The sequence below is a fragment of the Thalassophryne amazonica genome, chromosome 5 (assembly GCF_902500255.1).
Source record: "Thalassophryne amazonica chromosome 5, fThaAma1.1, whole genome shotgun sequence".
Taxonomy (NCBI): Eukaryota; Metazoa; Chordata; class Actinopteri; order Batrachoidiformes; family Batrachoididae; genus Thalassophryne; species Thalassophryne amazonica.
In genome coordinates, this window is record NC_047107.1 from 48,939,704 (window position 1) to 48,961,281 (window position 21,578).

At 39.2% G+C, this 21,578-nt stretch overlaps 1 protein-coding gene and 1 long non-coding RNA gene across 2 annotated transcripts in view; one reads left to right on the plus strand and one right to left on the minus strand.

Moving 5' to 3' along the window:
• The first annotated feature begins 11,089 nt into the window (after nucleotides 1-11,089).
• LOC117510439 lies at nucleotides 11,090-19,486 on the plus strand. Its single transcript, XR_004560729.1, has 3 exons — nucleotides 11,090-11,180; nucleotides 13,138-13,141; nucleotides 19,476-19,486. It is a non-coding gene; the product is annotated as an uncharacterized LOC117510439 (long non-coding RNA).
• The window catches only part of LOC117510438 (T-box transcription factor TBX5-like), a 44,166-nt gene continuing 40,868 nt past the window's right edge, over nucleotides 18,281-21,578 (minus strand). The window contains exons 8-9 of the mRNA XM_034170133.1: nucleotides 21,002-21,252; nucleotides 18,281-19,058 (exon numbers count right to left, since the gene is read on the minus strand). Coding sequence (XP_034026024.1) covers nucleotides 18,478-19,058; nucleotides 21,002-21,252 — 832 coding nt within the window. The 3' untranslated portion in view covers nucleotides 18,281-18,477. The remainder of the gene's footprint in view (nucleotides 19,059-21,001; nucleotides 21,253-21,578) is intronic.

Consider the following 21,578-nt stretch of genomic DNA (forward strand, 5'->3'; position numbering starts at 1 on the left):
TGTTTAGTCATAATTGATGCCTTCTCAAAATGGGTAGAATTGTTCCCTACAAAACATGCAGATTCACTTACAGTGGCTAAAGCATTATGCAAAGACATCATCCCACGATTTGGAATACCAGAAACAGTCTATTCAGATAATGGAGCGCATTTTGTTAATACAATAGTGCAATACGTAGGAGAAGCACTACAGGTTAATCTCAAAAATCATTGTTCTTATCATCCACAAAGCGCCGGATTAGTGGAAAGGATGAATGGAACAGTAAAAAACAGACTTAGAAAGACAATGGAGGAAACAGGCAGACCATGGACGCATTGTGTAGATTTGGTAAAAATGTATATAAACATAACTAGTACCATGGGGTTGACACCGTATGAAACATTGTTTGGCAGAAAATATCGATTGCCATATTATGGACAAATTTGGGATGTACCTGAGGAAGCCAATTTGGCGGATTACATGAGAAAAATGTTAGAAGGACAACGAGGGAGAGATCCAAACACTGATGATCCCATTTCTCCACAGGAGGACCCTAAAGTGGTACCTGGAGACTGGGTGTTGATAAGAAGCATCAAGAGAAAACACTGGCATTCACCTAAATGGGAAGGGCCCTATCAAGTACTACTCACAACACCCACAGCTTTGAAAATTGGGGAAAGAAGTACATGGATTCATTTAACTCACTGTAAGAAAGTCATTTCTGCAGACACAGACAAACAGTAAGAACAGTAGGACAAGACTAGTAATAGTGTGTGAGCTTGGTGTTAAGATCCAGGTTAGACACGAAAGCTAGCAGAAGACATTAAGAAGCCACTGTTCTGAACATAGGTGTGCTGTAGTGTGCAGAAATGGCGAAAGAAAAAAATAAAAAGAACGAGGGTTTCTGGACCCCACGGACAGTCCTTGTTATGCTACTTTTCTTTTTTGAATTGGGATTATTATTAAAAGCCATGAGCACGGGACATGATAATAAGGATCACATCCACAGATTGCAGAGACCAAAAAGAAGTAACGAAGACCCCAGTCCGATAATAAATGCCACAGTACATAGCTGTAATGGGAATAATGCGTACCGATTTGGTGTACAAGCCTGCATTCCTAGAAATACATCTGTGATCATCTCTGTACCATATAGTGGTCTTACCCATGGAATGCCGGATGGTGACAGAGGGACTAATTACGGAAATAGTTTCTCATGGTATATGACCAACGATCAACAAGATAGGAGATGGGAAACGTTGGTAGCCGATGAATGGAGTAGATGGACACCAAGATGGGCACAAACCGAGTGGGCTAAGTACCAGAGTCAAATTCTCAAAATGTATCAAACAGATGATAAGCTGTCTATAGTGGTGAATACCACAGAAAAAGGAACCATATTCCCACCTGATATAGAGGGAGACTGTTGGTTGTTCCTCCTTTGGGTATACAAACAAGGAAAAGATCCGTATTTCCATTTCTTCCTCTGTGAAACAGATAGAGTACAGCAACCAATATTGACCGAATTAAGTACGTCAAAGGGGGTGTCCATACAAGCAAAGGGGGTGCCCATACAAGCAAAGGGGGTGCCCATACAAGCAAAGGGGGTGTCTGTACAAGGCACAAAAGACATGAAGGCAGATGACTGGTTCCTAGTAACTACAGGAATTAGTGGACAAAATAACAATTGGCTTTTAATGGCAGAACAAGCAGGACTAGCAGCAAAGAAGGACTGTGTTGTATGTATGGGACCCAGACCTATATTACAGGTAATACCGGCAGCATTACCCAAAGACTGTCTACTGACTGCTATGACACAGACATACATTGCGGCAAACAACAATTGTTCTAAGTGGGACAAGATCTATCCAGTGACCAAATTGACTAAGATTAAACCTTTATTCTCAAGCAAAGTTGGGCATGCTAACCATACATGTGTACACTTGACAGGGACAAGTAAGACTTTGGGTAGCTTAAACCACACCGCCTGGTGTAAGAATGTGGTCCATAGTACTCCCACATTCAAACCTGTCGGGAGGAGTGACGTATGGTGGTGGTGTGGGGATAACAGAATCTTTGACAGACTGCCACGGAATGTGTCAGGTTATTGTGCATTAATATCATTATTGTTACCAGTTGAAGCCATACCCATGACCCCTGAAGACGTTACGACATATGCAGCCTCTCTTATTCCTGAAGAGTGGCAGAAAGGCATAGCCAGACATAGAGTGAAAAGAGATTGGAAAGGAGTGGGAAATCCAACATATATTGACGCAATAGGAGTCCCCAGGGGAGTGCCTGACGAGTATAAACTGGTTAATCAAATAGCAGCTGGATTCGAATCTTCCATCTGTTGGTGGTGCTCAATTAATAAAAACGTGGACAGAATAAACTACATCCACTACAATGTACAGAAATTAGGAAATTGGACTGAGGAAGGATTTAAGGCTGTCCATTCACAGTTAGAAGCCACGTCCCTTATGGCCTTCCAGAATCGTATTGCTCTGGATATGTTGTTGGCAGAGAAAGGAGATGTTTGTGCCATGTTCGGAGAACAATGCTGCACATTCATTCCCAACAACACGGCTGCAGACGGCAGTCTCACTCAAGCCATTGACGGGCTGAGGACGTTGAACAGGAAGATGAAAGAGCACAGTGGAGTAAACACCGAAGGCTGGGATTGGTGGCTGGAAGGGATGGGAAAATGGAGGTCTTTGATTTCTTCACTATTAGTGTCTATAGCAGTATTTGCTGCAATTCTAACATTGTGTGGATGTTGTTGTATTCCATGTCTCCGAGGCCTTGTAAATAGAATGATAACCACAGCAATAAGTCCAGGACCAGGAGGGGGTCCGGCATCATATCCACTTCTGGGGACAGACGACAACGAGGAGGACGATGGCTCTCCTGACCTGTACCCAGACCAATGGAAGTATGATGACCCAGACACCGATGATGGTGACAATGACGACATCACCTCTGGGGTGTAAGCCTAGAGAGAGAACATACCATGATGAACCTCTTAGTGAAAATCTCAAAAAGAAGTGCTAAGCTGAGTGATGCCTACTGTATGTTTAACAGGCGATAAACAGGAGGGGAATGTTAAGGATTTGTATATATGTTATCACTGTTAAACATTTGTACATTTGTCTTCTTTCTCATGAGAACGGTGTTGTGCTGTTTTGCACTTCACCCTGAGAATGTACGTGTTATTCAACCTTGTTTTAGCTTTGTCTTCTTTCTCATGAGAACGGTGTTGTGCTGTTTTGCACTTCACCCTGAGAATGTACGTGTTATTCAACCTTGTTTTAGCTTTGTCTTCTTTCTCATGAGAACGGAGATGTGCTGTTTTGCACCTGTCTTAATGCAATCCTGAGAATTCAATTTTGTTTTAGCACTCTGGGGTCAATCTGAGCTGGGAATGAATGAATGAATGAATGAATGAATGAATGAATGAATGAATGAATGAATGAATGAATGAATGAATGAAAACTGTTTATTTCGAACATTTGATACAACAACAATTACAAGATAGATCAGTAAAGACAACAACAAAAAAGTTCCTACTGTGTACCCAACATGTCCGAAAAGGGGTAGGGTGAAGCATCAGCTTATTTATCCCTACCCCTTCTTCCCCACAACCAGTAATACCCTTTGCCACATATACACATAAATTCCTACACACCTAAACCGATATCAATATATATATATATACATATATATACACACACATACATATACACATCAACATACACATATATACACATATACATATATACACGTATATATACACAAACATAAATATACACCTACACATACCTACTTACATACAAAATACTATATATTTACAAGCCGAAGCAAACAACAAAAACACCCTAACCCTCATTACCCTTCCTCCTCCCTATACCCAGAAAAAACCATATTTTTGTACCGCTGTTTGAACTGGTTCATGCTTGGACATTGCTTGAGCCCCACTCCCAATCTGTTCCACATCCTCACCCCACAGACAGAAATACAGAAACCTTTTAATGTTGTTCGTGCCCACTGATGCTTTAAATTAAATTTCCCCCTCAGACTGTAATCCCCTGATCTGTTTAAAAAACATATTTTAATATTTGCTGGAAGTAAATTGTTTATTGCTTTATACACAATTTGTACTGTTTGAAAATGAACCAAGTCTGTGAATTTTAATAATTTGGATTGTAAAAATAGTGGATTTGTATGATCTCTATAGCCAGTATTATGAATAATTCTTATAGCTCTTTTCTGCATTACTGATAGTGATTGTGTTGTACCTTTATAAGTATTACCCCATACCTCTGCACAGTACTGTAAATATGGTAAAACCAGTGAGCAGTAAAGAATGCGGAGTGAGTTGTGGTCCAGAATATGTTTCACTTTGTTTAGAACTGAAATGCTTCTTGACAGTTTACTTTGTATATGTTTTATATGAGTCTTCCAGTTTATCTTATCATCTATTATCACCCCCAGAAACTTATTTTCATGTACCCTTTCAATATCTACCCCCCTCGACTTGTAACTGAACCTGTATGTCTGTATTACAATAGCCAAATAACATGTATTTTGTTTTACTTAAGTTTAATGATAATTTATTTCTGTCAAACCATATTTTCAATTTTCCCATTTCTATACTGATCCTCCTCAGTAACTCCTGCAAATCCCCCCCTGAACAAAAAATGCTTGTGTCATCTGCAAATAATACTAATTTTAATATTTTGGAAACATTGACAATATCATTTATATAAATTAGAAACAGTTTTGGACCCAATACTGACCCCTGTGGGACGCCACAAGCATTGTCCAAGCATGATGATGTATATTCCCCCAACTTCACAAACTGTTTTCTGTTACTTAAGTAGCTTCTCACCCAGTGCAACACCAACCCCCTAATCCCATACTGTTCAAGTTTACTGATTAATATGTCATGATTGATTGTATCAAAAGCCTTTTTAAGGTCTATAAATATTCCAACTGAATGTAATTTGTGGTCTATGGCGTTTGTAATCTCCTCAACTGATTCTATTAATGCAAGTGATGTTGAACTATGTGCTCTGAATCCATATTGACTATCAGTAAGTAATTTATGTTTATTTATGAATTTGTCTAATCTATTATTGAATAACTTTTCTAATAATTTAGAAAATTGTGGAAGCAAAGAAACAGGTCTATAATTTGTGAAGTGGTGTCTATCCCCAGTCTTATACAGCGGCACAACCTTAGCTATTTTCATTTGATTGGGAAATTTACCGGTTTGAAATGATAAGTTACAGATGTATGTTAATGGTTCTACAATCCATTCAATGACCTGTTTTACCACCACCATATCAATTTCATTTAAATCGGTAGATGTTTTATATTTACAATTATTCACAATGTCTATAATTTCATTTCCATCCACTGCTGTGAGGAACATTGAACAGGGATTTCTTTCTATGAGATTATTATCCCAATCCTCAGGTTGGGAATCGGGAATTTTTTCTGCCAAGCTTGGTCCAATATTTACAAAAAAATTATTAAAACCGTTGACTACCTCATCCTTATTTTCCTTCTTGACATTATTATCAATGAAATACTGAGGGTAACTCTGTTTTTTATTACCATTTTTGATAATGCTATTTAATATATCCCATATTCCTTTAATATTGTTTTTGTTATTATATAATATGTTACTATAATATTCCTTCCTACATACCCGTATAATATTAGTTAATCTATTTTTGTATTTCTTATATCTATTTTCTGCCTCTTTAGTCTTTAGTTTTATGAATTCTCTATACAGTGTATTTTTCTTATTACATGCATTTCGTAACCCTTTCGTCATCCATGGTCGAGCTTGGATTTTTGTTTTCTGTAGTCTTGTTTAATTGGACAATTTTTATCATATAATGATGTAAATATTTGTAAAAAGTTTCATATGCACTATCAACATCACTTTCACTGTATACCTTTTCCCAGTTTTGCTCCTGTAAATCCTTCTTTAGTGTGTTCATGTTTTCCTCTGTCCGCACTCGCCTGTATTTTATTTTCTCCTCTGGCTGATTCCGCCGATGGTTTCTATTATAACGATGAAAACTGGTAGATGATCACTAATGTCATTGATTAATAATCCACTCACAGTGTTATTCTCAATATCATTGCTGAATATATTATCAATTAAGGTGGCACTATGGGATGTAATTCTGCTTGGCCTGGTGATTTTTGGATATAACTCATACTGTACATTATACTGATAAATTCATCTGTTATTTTATGCTTATTTGGATTGAGCAGATCAATATTTAAGTCACCACAAATGAACACAGTTTTTTGATTAGTTTTTGAGAACATTTTTCCCATACAGTCAGTGAATGTTTCAATACTAGATCCTGGTGCTCTATATATACAGCTGACTAATACATTTTTGCTTTTTCCTTCACATATTTCAATAGTTATACATTCTAATAAGTTATCAATCACAGTTGTCATATTGTCTACTATTTTATAATCCATGTTCTTATCCACATACACAGCCACTCCTCCTCCACTCTTATTTTTTCTGTTTACACAATTAAATTCATATCCATCCAGTTCAAAATCCATTCCTTTATCTTCATTGATCCATGTTTCTGATATAGCAATTATGTTAAATATTTTTTTAAACTGACTTAAATATTCTTTAATGTTGTTAAAGTTTGCATATAGACTTCTGCTGTTGAAATGGATTATTGATAATTTGTTATCCGTTTTAATGATCCGATTAAACTGTTCATCTGTATAATAGCAACAACTGTCATTGATATTTGAGAAGAAATTATTGTCCGGGTCTATATCGTGCTCCAAGTCCAGTACATTGTGGTCTGTGTATTTAAATGTTCTCAGTTCTACTTTTCCATGATCAGCAATCCTTTGAGTTATATCCTTCTTGTCTCCAGATGTAGATGAATAGGTAGTAGATGAATAGGTTCCTCTGGTCTGTGTCATGGTGTTGTGATGTGTTTGTGTCCTCATACCTTATTGGTCATATCTGTCCAGATCCTTGCTTTAAGAAACACTATTGTTCATATTTGTCCAGCTCCTCGATGTTCCTTATTGCCATGACTTTTGCTTGTTCTGGTGATCCGTTCAGTTTGATGAATATGTTACAATTTGAAGTCCATGTGTGCTGGATTTTTCCCTGTTTCTTCAAGAAGCGTGCTTTCTGGCGATGTCGGCATTCCGTTTGGTGAGATGTTCATTGATGAATACGTTTGTCCCTTTCAGTTTTCTTCCTTGTTTTAACAGTGCTGTTTTGTGTTTTCTGTTGATGAATCTCATGATGACGGTTCGTTTATCACCGTCATTTCTCCGGGGCAGAGGGTGGCACGCTTCAATGTTATTTAAATCCATTTCTATACCTTTAGATAGGAGGAAATCAGCAACCTGTTTTTTCCACAGAGCTGACCTCCTGTTCACTGGGCTCCCCTCCGCTCTCATCTGTTACCGCCCGTGCGTAGGACCGTGGTTTGATGTGAAGACCTGTGATGATGACGTCGTTGATTCTGGTGTACTGCTCCAATTCAGCCACTCTATTTTCCAGCTGCACCAGATGCCGGTCTTTCTCGGCATCTGGAGCCGTAATGCCTTCACCTCCTCCACCAGATCCATGATTGATTTCTGTTGCTGCTTCACAACAGAAATCTCCTCTGATAAAAAGTCCAGAGATTTTTTAATATCGTCACCTTCCTCCGCTGTATAATATAACTTTGTTTTCGCAGCCTCTAACGACTGGGAGTAAGAGAACGTTTTGACTATTGTGATGTGGTGTTTAGTGTGAAGGAGTGTGAAAGACAGGACACTTCAGGCAGATGCAGAACAGCTGATACCTGCAACAGACGAACGAGATGTGCTGACCTGAAAGTGTTCTTCCTTACAGCTGCACTTATTGACGTATGCGTTTATGTTATGGGAAGAAACTTGTCTTGCGTCATCACCCCCACCCTTAGGACAAGTTTCTTGTTTATGTGATGAGGGCGTCTCTTAATAAAAAGAGCGGAAAAGCAGGCCAGACTTTAGTGTAGCCTTGGTGTACAGCCTGGCCGCACTCCGCGCGTAAAATTTGACTTTCTGTCTCACTGGTGTTTCTTGAGTCTGTTTGTCTTGTTAAAGGTTTTAAAAATGTTTGGAGGAGAAAATACCCAACAAAAATTATACAATTTATAACAACCTCTTGCACATACTTAAGGACATTTAATTTAAAAATTAATTTATTCAATTAAAAAGTAATTAAATTAAAAAATCATTATAAAATAATTAAAATTTAAGGCCATCAGGTGAAATAATATACAAATAATGAATGTTTATGAGTTCAATGGTATGAATATTTCATGAGGTGGAAGCTGGAATGTTCCATTCAATGAGGCGGCTTTCACTGAATTAAATATTTGTTCCATTGAAAGAATGTAAAAACATTCATTATTTGTTTTATATAACAGCTAAAATAGATCCTTGTCATTTGATATTTTATTTATTTATAAACAACAGAAAAGGGACTTACATTTTGTTGCTCCTCACTGGTGCTTAACAGTCCAACACAAACTATAAATAGGAGTCCAAAAATAATTCTGACGATGTAGTCTGTGATGCCCTGCACTGACTTTGTGTAGTTCCAAAAAAAAAAAAAACTTTGTATACTTCCTCACTCCGGCGAAAAATCAGAAATTTGTCCAGCTTTTCATTCTAACTTCATTCTAACCCCCAGAGCAACAGTGGTAAGGAAAAACTCCCTCTGAGGAAGAAACCTCAAGCAGACCAGACTCAAAGGGGTGACCCTCTGCTCGGGCCATGCTACAGACATAAATTACAGAACAATTCACAAAACGAAAATACAGGAAATGCTGTTGATGCACAGGACAGGAGGGTCTCCAGTACAAATACCACACCCATCTCTGGATGGAGTTACACTTTAAACAGAGAGAAAAAACAGAATCAGGCATCAGAAAGACAAGAAATACAGTATAATTTGTCAGCATTAAACAAGAAAAACAGGAAATACTAAGGTGATCGTCGGCCACTAGTCCTAAGCTTCACTAAAAGACCCAGAATTTAGGTAAAGTTGAGGCCACGGCACGCTCCGTTTCCTAATAAAATTAATTAAAAGAGTAAAAAGCATAGAACTATACTATACCACTATGCTAGCCATATGAAAGGGAAAATAAGTGCGTCTTACGTCTGGACTTGAAAGTCTCCACAGAATCTGACTGTTTTAATAAAGCAGGGAGATCATTCCACAGAACAGGGGCACGATAAGAGAAAGCTCTATGACCCGCAGACTTCTTATTCACCTTAGGGACACAAAGTAGTCCTGCACCCTGAGAACGTAAAGCCCGGGCCGGTACGTAAGGTTTAATTAGGTCAGCTAAGTAGGGAGGTGTCAGTCCGTGAACAATTTTATAGACGAGTAGCAGAACCTTAAAATCTGATCTCACTGGGACAGGAAGCCAGTGAAGAGATGCCAAAATGGGTGTAATGTGGTCAAACTTTCTGCTTAGTGTCAAAAGTCTGGCTGCAGCATTTTGAACCAATTGGAGACCCCTAATGCTGGACTGCGGTAAACCAGAAAATAGAACATTGCAGTAGTCCAACCTAGAAGAGACAAACACATGGATCAGGGTCTCAGCATCAGGCACAGACAAGATTGGATGACTCTTCGCTATATTTCGCAGGTGTAAGAAAGCAGTCCTCGTAATATTTCTAATGTGGAGGTCAAAGGACAATGTAGGATATAAAATTACCCCAAGGTTTCTCACTTTGTCAGTGTGATGTATGACACACGAGCCTAGGCTAAGCATTAACTGGTCAAATTGATGCCGATGTCTCACTGGACCAAGAACCATCATTTCAGTCTTATCAGAGTTTAAAAGTAGTAAGTTTCTAGATGTCCAACTTCTCACTGATGCAAGGCAATCTTCTAAGGATTTTATGTGAATGAGATAAGGTCACATGACTGTGAAATGTTTATGACTTTCATATATAGACCTTCATATGACCAGTGACCTAAACAGGGCGTGGGCTTTACGCTCACTGAAAATAAGTGCACTCAACCGCTTGTCCACCACCCTCGCCCAGACTAGATTAAGTAATTGCAGTGTTTTGATTTATAGAGCATATGTTTTCAAAAAGGATTTCTTGTGAATGAACCGATTGCTAAAGATGAGAAGAGCACTTGTAAGTTTGAATGCCAAACATGTTTTAATATGACTAATGTTGTTAAAAATGTATTCTACTTGCTCTGATTTTTAAATCAGTTTTGGACTCATAACAATTTGGAGTTCAGTGTCATTATGTACACAGGAGCAGTGATGCCGGCAACGCGTTACTCTAATCTGACCGCTTTAATCTAACACGTCAAACTTTCCAAATCAGTAATCAGATTAAAGTTACTTCTCCGAGTCACTGTGCGTTACTATTATTTTTGTATTGTGGGTTGATTACAGCTTTAAAACAGGTGTCCCGACGAGATGTGTGTATGTGTGTGTGTGTGGGGGGGGGGTCACATAGGTTACATGTACTTTCAGGTGTTTGTTACTTTCATGTTTTGCTTGTATTTTTTTTTTTTTGTCTTTATTTGTTTTTGTTTTGTTTTTGCACCTCACTTTTTTGACTTAGGTCACGTCAATAGGGGGAGTTGTCAGAGTGTTCCATGATGCATACCACAAAATGTTCAGTGCATAGCCAAAATGTCCTTGTATTTGGTGCTATTATCTGATCTTAACCTAACTGCTTTTTATAGCCGTCTAATTGATAAAACCAAAGTATTTGCATCTATGTGGAACAGCATGATGGAACATTCTGATTTGTTGCATGCTGACATACAAATACACCATAAAATTTTTTACATACCACCTTGAACGCATCATGAGCACAACACCCACTTATACCCACCTACTTCGCTTTGCAGCCTATCACATTGCCACTGATTCACAACAGGCTAAGGACCGCCCACATGGGGGCTGGCCTTGACTCAGGAATAAAAGTTAGTGCAGAGAGAAAATCTGGGCTCTTTGTTCAAACGTTGCATGTGGTTTGTTCAAAGACCCCAGCACTGCTTAGATGACTAACATTGCAGGTACCTTTCAATACAACATCTAAACTTTGAAGTCCATTTCCTGTCCAATTCTTTTTGAAATCACTCACCACATTAAAGAACCTTAACACTACTTTGAGTGAGCTGCTGCACAGAGCTGCATCCACTGGGCAGCTGAGCTCCGAGTTGAAGAACAGTCTCTCAAAGCGCGGTGGTGCTCAGAGCTATGGTTTTACACAGACATTTTTACGCTTTTTTTCTTTAAAACTCTGTGCCACTCTGTATCTCCTCGCTAAAAACAGCTGATCCCGATGCACAAATACTAGTGTTTGTTTGTTTGGTTTTTTTTTGTCCACCCAAATGCACCCAAGTCGTTTCTGAAGACAACATGGTGTTAAAAAAACTCTGACAAAACCTCCTTACCTGTCAATCTGGTCATGTTTTCTGCATAAATAAACATTACCCATTCTTCTGCTCAAACAGCAAACCAGGGGCAATCCACGGGGGATGCAGCCTCACCACAACAGCCCAAGATTAAAGGTACACTTTTGAAGACATGTTTTCATGCTATTACTAATACTACCTAATAATAATAATTTCAACAACTAAAATGTTTGGAAAGAATTTAAATGTTAAAAAAAATGTTAGAAAGACTTTAATAGTTACATTTATAAACAATGTAGGTTAGAAATACTAACTTTTACTGTTACAGTGCTGTCAACATTTAAATATGAGGTCAAGAAAGGTGTCTTTTTTTAATTAAACAAGTATTTATGTTCACTGAAGTCAAGAAAGGCTGACTATAAAGTGAGTATTGGCAAAACGGGTTATTATTTTCATGTTGATTTGGCGGGGTGTTGTTGGCAGCTGCTGAAAGTAACTGAAAAATTTTTGAGTGCAAAAATATTTAAAATGTGTAATATTTTTCTATATAAATATGATTTTGTTTAAATGAGACAGAAAATTTCATTTGTCATAACTATTTATCACCACCTGGAGATAAACATAGCATTGGAAATAAACATTCAATGGGAAATATCTTTGATATCACTATAACAACAAACTAACTTTATAAATCATAAAATAATAAATACAAGTAGCAGGGAAAAAATTCCCAACAACAGGGAGGTTTTTACATCTCACTGTCACACCCAGCAAAAATAAAAATACATATCACACAATGGTTGTCTGTGTACTGATCACTGGTCAACAACAACAAAATTTCTTGCATGAACTTTGAGAACTGATTTAGGGTAATTTTGGGGTGCTGAAACTGAGCTCAGATTTCCTCTGTCACATCAGGGTTTTTTTTTTTTGTTTGTTTGTTTTGCAATATATGTTATGCAAAAGTTACTCATTCACTCATGAGTTTGATGCCACTAATCCTGCACAAACGCAGCTTCAAAAGCATAGTTTTTAAACCAGGTTCACAAAATGTGAACAACAGCCCTAATATTGTTCGTGGCACCGAAGAGGTGTGCGAGACTGCAGCTTTTACTTTGGTGCGTGATTCGAGAAATATGTTTTCATATCTCAAAAACATGATGTGATTGGCAAAAGCTAACACCTGATTCAGATTCAATGCCCCCAAAATACTCAAAATCTGTTGGAAAACTCCATGCAAGAAAAATCGTGTTGACCATAATCAGAGCACCATCTTATCTTTGTATGTAAAACACCTACATGGGAACAATTATTAAAAAAAGAAACCTTTCATGGAAATAAATCTCAGTGTCACGGTTTTGTGTTGAAAAGAGGAGAATGAGGAGAAGGATTCTAGTGGTCCATTTCTGACAGGGGACCAGAGAAGCCCCTGTCAGTCACAGTTATTAACACAATTATAATACTGACAAAATAATATGGGGGGGGGGGGGGGGCAGTAAGATAATTCATAAGCAAACTTGGCCAACACACATAAACCATACTTCGTTCTCAGTCGTGACCGGTCATGACTTAGGATGGTGTTCCTTGGATCGATCACACTGAGAAGAAAATCCTATTTCTCAAGTTGGGGTTCTGAGAAGACAACTATGACAACTGTATGACACTGACTTCTGCATCTATCCAGAATGGACTGGAAGCCGTGTTTAGTGTAGTGCGGTCTGTGGTGCAATTTCTGCAGTTACCAGTGCCTGTCTCACTCAGGTTCTCAAACTGAGCTAACATGGCCTGTACATATGTGTACATGGGCTATGGCACTGAGATCAAGCGTAGAGCGGTGCTGCGCTATAAAGACAAAAAGCCCTCCCTCAGGCACTACTGTTAGAGATGTTTTTGTTCTGTAAATGTTACTGTGACTGACAGTAGGTCACAATTTACATCCTCAGTAAAGCAGAGACTGAATCACTGAGAGGAGAAAAATCCCCAACATGGTTCATGATTTGACCTAATAGTGCAAACATTTAGAAGACACTGGTCTTTGTGTTTGGAGAAGATGGTTAAATGGGTCATATTACGAAGCTTTTTAAAGGATGTTTCAATACAGATAAAGTTTGGAGGTAGTCATCAAAGGTTTTGTATTAGCATATGCGGCCTCACATTAGCATGTACTGTCACGTTAGCCGCATCCCTATAATGTGTTCACAGAAAATCCTTCACAGCAGTCATTATAGAAGAATTTCTGTCATCTCCAGTGGCAGACTGTAGGTGAGAACATGAGGCACAGTCATTTCTCAGTGCTAACAACACAGACTATCATTTACTTAACAGAGATACAACAGACTTTAGCATTTTGCAGAGCATTTTATTTAAAACAAGAAGCCCTGACCATGATGGCAGCTTAAAAAGTTAACTTTTTGTGAGGTCATAGATGATTCCTTTCTGTAATGTCACACACATTATTCACGTTTACCAGATTAAAGCCAGGTGACTGCACTTTATCTGTCTCTTGCTGTCTGTTTTTCCTCCTCGTTAAAGACAAAACAACATGCTGTTTGTCCTGGCTGCTGTCGTAAGCAGTAAAAGTTGAAAATTTTTAAACTTTTGATGGCAAGTACCATTGCGGTGCATGGTTGCTGTAGTCACAGCCAGAGATGGCAGAATTTTTCCTTCAACCTCTCGTTGAAAATAGTAGAACATCCGGTTGTCCGTCTGCCACTTATAGCTGACGTGATGCAGGTAACTTTACCTGCAAACATTAACCCAGATTAGTGTAATATTAGTGCTCAAACTATTTTCTCTTTTCTTTCTTTTATTTATGTCTCATCAGCTGTCAAATGCATCGTGACGAGTAGGTTCCTGATTAGTACTTGGATGGGAGACCACTTGGGAACACCAGGGTCTGTGTGTTTCTCCATCGAAAACTGGAGTTGTGCCAAATCCCAGTGCTGATATGCAGTCTGTCTGCTGTGGCAACCCTGTACAACCAAAAGGCACAACAACAATGAAACAACAACAACACCACCACACTGTGTCAATTCTACATGTCCAGTCATAAAATTGTAGGAACTGTGACTTAAAATTCCAACACTATTTAACTGTAAACAGTAGATAAAAAACAATTTTGCACAATATGACCCCTTTAAAGATCATATTCTACACCTTATCAGCAAGCTAATACAAGTTACCAAGAGTAATAAAAATGTAAATGATTGTCTGTAGCCAAAACCTACCCCATAGACATGGATGTGGTACAACCTAAAGAAAGACATTTTTGTGTCTCATGTTCTCAAGCTCCTCTCAAAAGTGTGACAAAAAGTTTGCATTTATCTGACAAACATAAAGCTGGCTTCCCATTTCCGATATTTGATACCAATTGTATTTTTTTGGTGCAAAAACAAAACAAAACAAACAACAAAATAAAACAAAAAATAACACCACAATCACACACACACACGCACACACACACCCTCATCTTCAACCCCTTAGTCCAATTAAGGGTCACGAAGGGCTACAGCCTGTCCCAGGAGTCATAGAACGCAAGGCGGGGTACACCCTGGACAGGACGCCAAGCTGTCACAGGGCCACATATAGACAAACAAACACATTCACACCTGCACGCACACCTATGGACAATTTTTAACATTTCCAGTCCACCTAATCTGCGTGTCTTTGGATGTGGGAGGAAGCTGGAGCACCCGAAGGGAACCCACACAAACACAGGGAGAACACACAAACGCCACACAGAATGGTCACAGGTGGGAATCGAACCCATGACCTTCTTGCTGTGAGGCAACAGTGCTAACCACTAAGCCACCATGCTGCCCACACCACAATCAAACAAACAAAAAATCTGATACCCAACTGGGGCCTAAAAAAGGATGTAATCTGTGGTAAAAGTAGCATTGTAGGACATTGTGAGCAACTAATAAAGTCTTGAACATGGAAAAAAAAAAACATTGTGATGCCAGTACACATCGTGATGCATGAATCATGAATAATCAGGTGTAATTTGTATAGATGGCAGTGATATCCACCTTTAATTTTACAGATGGCTGTTTTTATTTCATGAATGTATTTTGAAATAAATCATTTCTGCTTGAATGTGTATTTGGCTGCTCAGTTATGTTGATGCCAGTTTATAGCTTAAGATCAAATTAAAATAGAGCGCGAGCAGCAATCAGCAATGGGAGGTTGGCTTAACGCATGTCCCATTTAATTATCTACATTGCACGTCAAAGCTTATTACAGAGTTTAGCAAATATTCAAAAAATGTTGATAAACTGCAAACTATGTATTCACACGTTAACCACAAGGATGTCGCCAGCTGCCACACACTATTGGTGTCTGTTTATGCCCGATAGGAATATGCCTTACCTCAGTTTTGTATAGAAACACACTGTATTGTTTGTATATTGTGACACATCTGGGATGCCATATTTTGCCATGAGCCATATATTGGACAAACATACACACCACCACACTTGATTATACAGACTTGCACACATGGGACACTCACCCTTCGTCAAATACCTTAATTTGTAAGAGCTCACTCTAGAATATGCAGATCATAAAAATAATTCCATCATTCTAATTCGAGTGAGGTGGTGACAGTTGATGCACTGTTCAGACAGTGAGCTCTCGCAGCTGAAAGAAACAAAAAAACAAGTAGACCCTGTGGAAGGGGTAGTGTCCATATGCTACTCACCGCTCATACAGGATGGTGTACAGAACATTCTGACTTTGTCTCTGCATCAACCACATGGAACCACAACCTTTTGTGTTGCACGTGGGCACTGTGTCTGTGCTCCAAGGAGCAGACTGTTATCATGTGTTATATCATGTGTGTTTTCGGCAGTTCTTATACAACTATTTTTTAAACAGACAAAATCAACAGGAAATGTGTTACTATCGCATTTTTAATCACAAGCACTCGCTAACTGCTGTATCATCACTGAGGCAATATTGCAATGGCATTGCAATCATGAGTGTTAAATATGAGCATTGCATCGTTTTTGTCACACATGGGAGAAGCATAAGAAAGAGCCTGTTTAAATACACCCACTTTCCCTCTCAACTCATTCAGCATCTTTCACAAACCAAAATATATACTTTTCTTACAACCCCAATTCCAATGAAGTTGGGACGTTGTGTAAAATGTGAATAAAAATAGAATACAATGATTTGCAAATCCTCTTCAACCTATATTCAATTGAATACACCTCAAAGACAAGATATTTAATGTTCAAACTGATAAACTTTATTATTTTTGTGCAAATATTTGCTCATTTTGAAATAGATACCTGCAACATGTTTCAAAAAAGCTGGCACAGTGGTATGTTTACCACTGTGTTACATCACCTTTCCTTCTAACAACACTCAATAAGCATTTGGGAACTGAGGACACTAATTGTTGAAGCTTTGTAGGTGGAATTCTTTCCCATTCTTGCTTGATGTACGACTTCAGTTGTTCAACAGTCCGGGGTATCAGTTGTTATATTTTGCGCTTCATAATGCGCCACACATTTTCAATGGGCAACAGGTCTGGACTGCAGGCAGGCCAGTCTAGTACCTGCACTCTTTTACTACAAAGCCACGCTGTTGTAACACGTGCAGAATGTGGCTTGGCATCGTCTTGCTGAAATAAGCAGGGATGTCCCTGGAAAAGACGCTGCTTGGATGGCAGCATGTGTTGCTCCAAAACCTGGATGTACCTTTCAGCATTGATGGTGCCATCACAGATGTGTAAGACTTACACATCTGTGATGGTATGGGGGTGTGTTAGTGCCCATGTACCATCACAGATGCTGGCTTTTGAACTTTGCACTGGTAAAAAACTACATGGTCTTTTCCTCTTTTGTCCAGAGGACACAACGTCCATGATTTCCAAAAACAAATTGAAATGTGATGATGAGCTCAAATGAGCTCAAGCCTAGAGAAGGCGGCAGCGTTTATGGATGTTGTTGATGTATGGCTTTTGCTTTGCATGGTAGAGTTTTAACTTGCACTTGTAGATGTAGTGACGAACTGTGTTAATTGACAATGGTTTTCTGAAGTGTTCCTGAGCCTGCGCGGTAAGATTCTTTACACAATGATGTCAGTTTTTAATGCAGTGCCGCCTGAGGGATCAAAGGTCATGGGCATTCAATGTTGGTTTTCGGCCTTGCTGTTTATGTGTAGAAAGTTCTCCAGATTCTCTGAATCATCTGATTATATTATGGACTGTAGATGATGGAATCCCTAAATTCCTTGCAATTGAACGTTGAGAAACATTGTTCTTAAACTGTTGGACTATTTTTTTCACGCAGCTGTTCTCAAAGTGGTGACCCTCACCCCATCTTTGCTTGTGAATGGCTGAGCCTTTTAGAGATGCTCCTTTTATACTCATTCATGAGACTCACAATTAGTGTCCTCAGTTCCAAAACGCTTATTGAGTGTTGTTAGAAGGAAAGGTGATGTAACACAGTGGTAAACATACTACTGTCCCAGCTTTTTTGAAACATGTTGCAGACATCCATTTCAAAGTGAGCAAATATTTGCACAAAAACAATAAAGTTTATCAGTTTGAACATTAAATATCTTGTCTTTGTGGTGTATTCAACTGAATATAGGTTGACGAGGATTTGCAAATCATTGTATTCTGTTTTTATTTATATTTCACACAACGTCCCAACTTCAATGGAATTGGGGTTGTACATATTAAGAAATTGGGCCATTCCATTTGTAAATTTTGCTTATAGGCGTAGAAATTCAACATATAATTACAGTACTTTGGGATTTTTAAAAAATGAGTTAACCATATGCAACTGTGAAAGGTTGCCAACAATGTATTTTGCACAATATGTCCTCTTTCTGTTTCCTAACCTCTGGAGCTGTATGACATTTGGATGTCCATGTCTGGTCTTTGGCACTGCACCACACACTGAACACATTTACATGATACACCTCTTAACACAGCACAAGATCACATTTCACAATTATGGTACAAAGGTGTAGTTAGTCTACAGTACAGCATCCGACGAGGAACCGGTGTCCAATGATCAGTCTTGCAAGTTGTATTACGACACTGCACTCCATTCTGGAACCCCACATCTGATGTGTGCATGTGTCTCTAGTGTGTGGTACAGAGGAGGGGACAGGTTCGGGGTGTAACGTGGATACTCTCTGTGATGGGGGCTGAGCTGCCTGCTGTGAATATTTTGGGAGCTCTCAGCTGGAGGCCCACAGCTCTGGCTCTGGTAAGGACTGTGAGCTATGGGATCCGCCAGCGGTGGAGAACTCTGGTGGGCTAAAGCGCTGAGCCGAGAGCCCTGAGGGCTGGAGCTGTAGGGAGGATGTGACGTATAAGGTGGGTATGTCTCCACAGGGGTCATGGCAGAGGAGAGCGGGCGGGTGTAAGACCAGGAAGTACAGCTGAGTTCATTCAGTCTGGGATCTGAGCCAGCAAACATGCATGCCTGACGCTGTCCCATGTTTGAGCTGTAGGGGGCGTCAGTGACACCCAACCCAGGGTTGGTTGATAGTCCAGGTGGTGGAGGAGGAGGGTATGAGGAGGGGTGATAGTACAACTCGCCCTCGCTGGAAGTAAAGTGTTTCTTGTACTGATGCTGGCGGCTTCCTGAAGAACAGTTCTCCTCCGCTACAAACAGAAGCAAAAAATAATAATAATAAAAAAATCCCAAGAAATTTTAAACTTCAACCTTTCAAGAATCTGAAGTTAGAACAAATGTACAGTTATGGCCAATGGCATAACACCTGGGTGGGACAGACAGAACAGGTCTCAACCACATGTTAAATTTACCCCCCCACCCCCACCCCTCCACCTCAATATACTGTATTTGAACATTGTCTGCATGTGATTCTCTGCATTTAATGTTATAAGCTGGCTAAAGACATCCACAAACCCTTTGGAAAATCTCCAAATTCAGTCCACTCACTTTTTCCTATGAAATGTTGGTCTCTGTAAATCAACACCCAATTTCTCAACATACAAAGATCTCAATGCAATGCAAAAAGTTGTGCTTTTATTTTGAAATGCAACTCAAACATACTTCAGTTTGACAATTATAATTGTCAAACTGGTCAACAAAAAAAATAATAGTAATTTTTCTTGCATGGACTTTGAGAACTGATTTAGGGTCATTTTGGGGTGATGAATGCAAATCTGAGCTCAGATCATGTTTTTTTACAATCTGCATGTTCCTTATTGATGGATTATGCAAAAGTTGCTCATTCACTCATGAGTTTGACACCAATAATCATGCACAAATTAGCTTCAAAAGCATAGTTTTTAAACCAGGTTCACAAAATGTGAACAAGAGCTGTAATATCATTTATGGTGCAGAAGAGGTGTGCAAGACTGCAGCTTTTGCTTCCATGCTTGATCCGAGAAATATCTCAAAAACATGATGTGACTGGCAAAACTAACACTAGATTCAGATTCAGTGCCCCCAAATTACCCAAAATCCATTGAAAAACATGCAAGAAAAATCATGCTGACCAGTGTAATTTAAGCAAACTATTGCAGCTAATTACAAGGAATAAAGTAGATCATAACACTGCAATAAGTAGCCTCACTTGTGTTAGGCTGCTGCTAAGTCTCAGTGATCAACTTTAGCAGTAGCAGGAGCTAGAGTAGTAGCAGCTCTGCTACCAGTCTATAAGATTATTCATGAACTGGCACCTCCCTACCTAGCTGACCTAATTAAACCTTACGTACCGGCCCGGGCTTTGCATTCTCAGGGTGCAGGACTACTTTGTGTCCCTAGGGTGAATAAGAAGTCTGTGGGTCATAGAGCTTTCTCTTATCGTGCCCCTGTTCTGTGGAATGATCTCCCTGTGTCAATAAAACAGATTCTGTGGAGACTTTCAAGTCCAGACTTAAGACGCACATTTTAGCATAAAAATTAAAGGCATCAGAGGGTTGATGCCTACTCTGGACATATACAGGAATATTCCAATATTAACTTGATTACAACAATAACCTGATCAAGACATTGCCATGTAAACAGCATTACCTGATTTCCTTAACCCAAATTAGGTCATAATTGAAGCATGCAATAACCCAGTTAGGCACATGGAGTATTCTGATCTTTGTCTGATTACCGAAGTGTGTTGTAAACACCTCAACACCCTAATCAGACTATGACTCCCTACTGGAGTTATAACAGCATTTTGCAACATGTGTGACATAGTATGTGGTCTAAAATAAGGTCAATAATCAGACTATTGCTGACCACGTAGTCATAAAGTATTCATAATATAAACTTATATCGGAATGTAAAAGTGAATGGAAATATGCTTTTCGATTATTTTTCTGCTTTCTCAACAGTTACCAGTCCAACTAATGTAGTGTGACGAGTGCAGAAGCATAAAAGTTGAGATGATCTTTCCAGTAACCAAAAGTGAATTAAACCCCTTCTGTTTAACGGCACCAAGGTAATGCAGATGCAACACTAACAACACTTACAGCTAAGTACCTGGACGTGTAATTCTTGAGCAAAAAGCATGAAACTGATTTAAAAATCATAGTTTTTCTATCTGAGTATTTTGTACTGACAGCAGCACACAGTTTGATCTCACCTTTCCTCTTGGTGCAGTGGTAGGCCTGAGGCCGCTGGCCGTGCAGCAGGTGAGGATGAGGAGGTGCGCAGTGAGCGGCAGGAGCTCCTGGCAGTTCCTGAGGACTGCTGCCGTTCAAAATGCTGTCACAGGCGTAGGGCGATCTGGCAACCTCGGGGGAACCACGTAGACCCCGACCCTCCCTGAAGGGACTCCCACTAGAGCACACTCTGTGACGGACGGTGCTGCGAGGAACCACTGGGTAGTCCTTACTGACAAATACCAAGAGACAAAAAACATTTAAATAAAAGTCCTGAGAATGACTAGTTTTTTTGTTTTGTTTTAACATGCAGTAGTCCTGGGCATCCATCCATCTATGAACAAAGTAATCAGGTGGAATGAGTCATGGTCAGCCAAGGACAAGATAATTGATTTTTGGGGGGGGTCCAGCTGATATCATCTTCAGGGTTGTCATGTGTGTCTTGGTGGCTTTCCTCATTCAACTCCGTTACCTAGTATTTGGGAACTGCTGACAGATTTACCATGCAGTACCATACTGTTTGTATTTCTTAATAACTGAGGTAAATGAAGTCCAAGA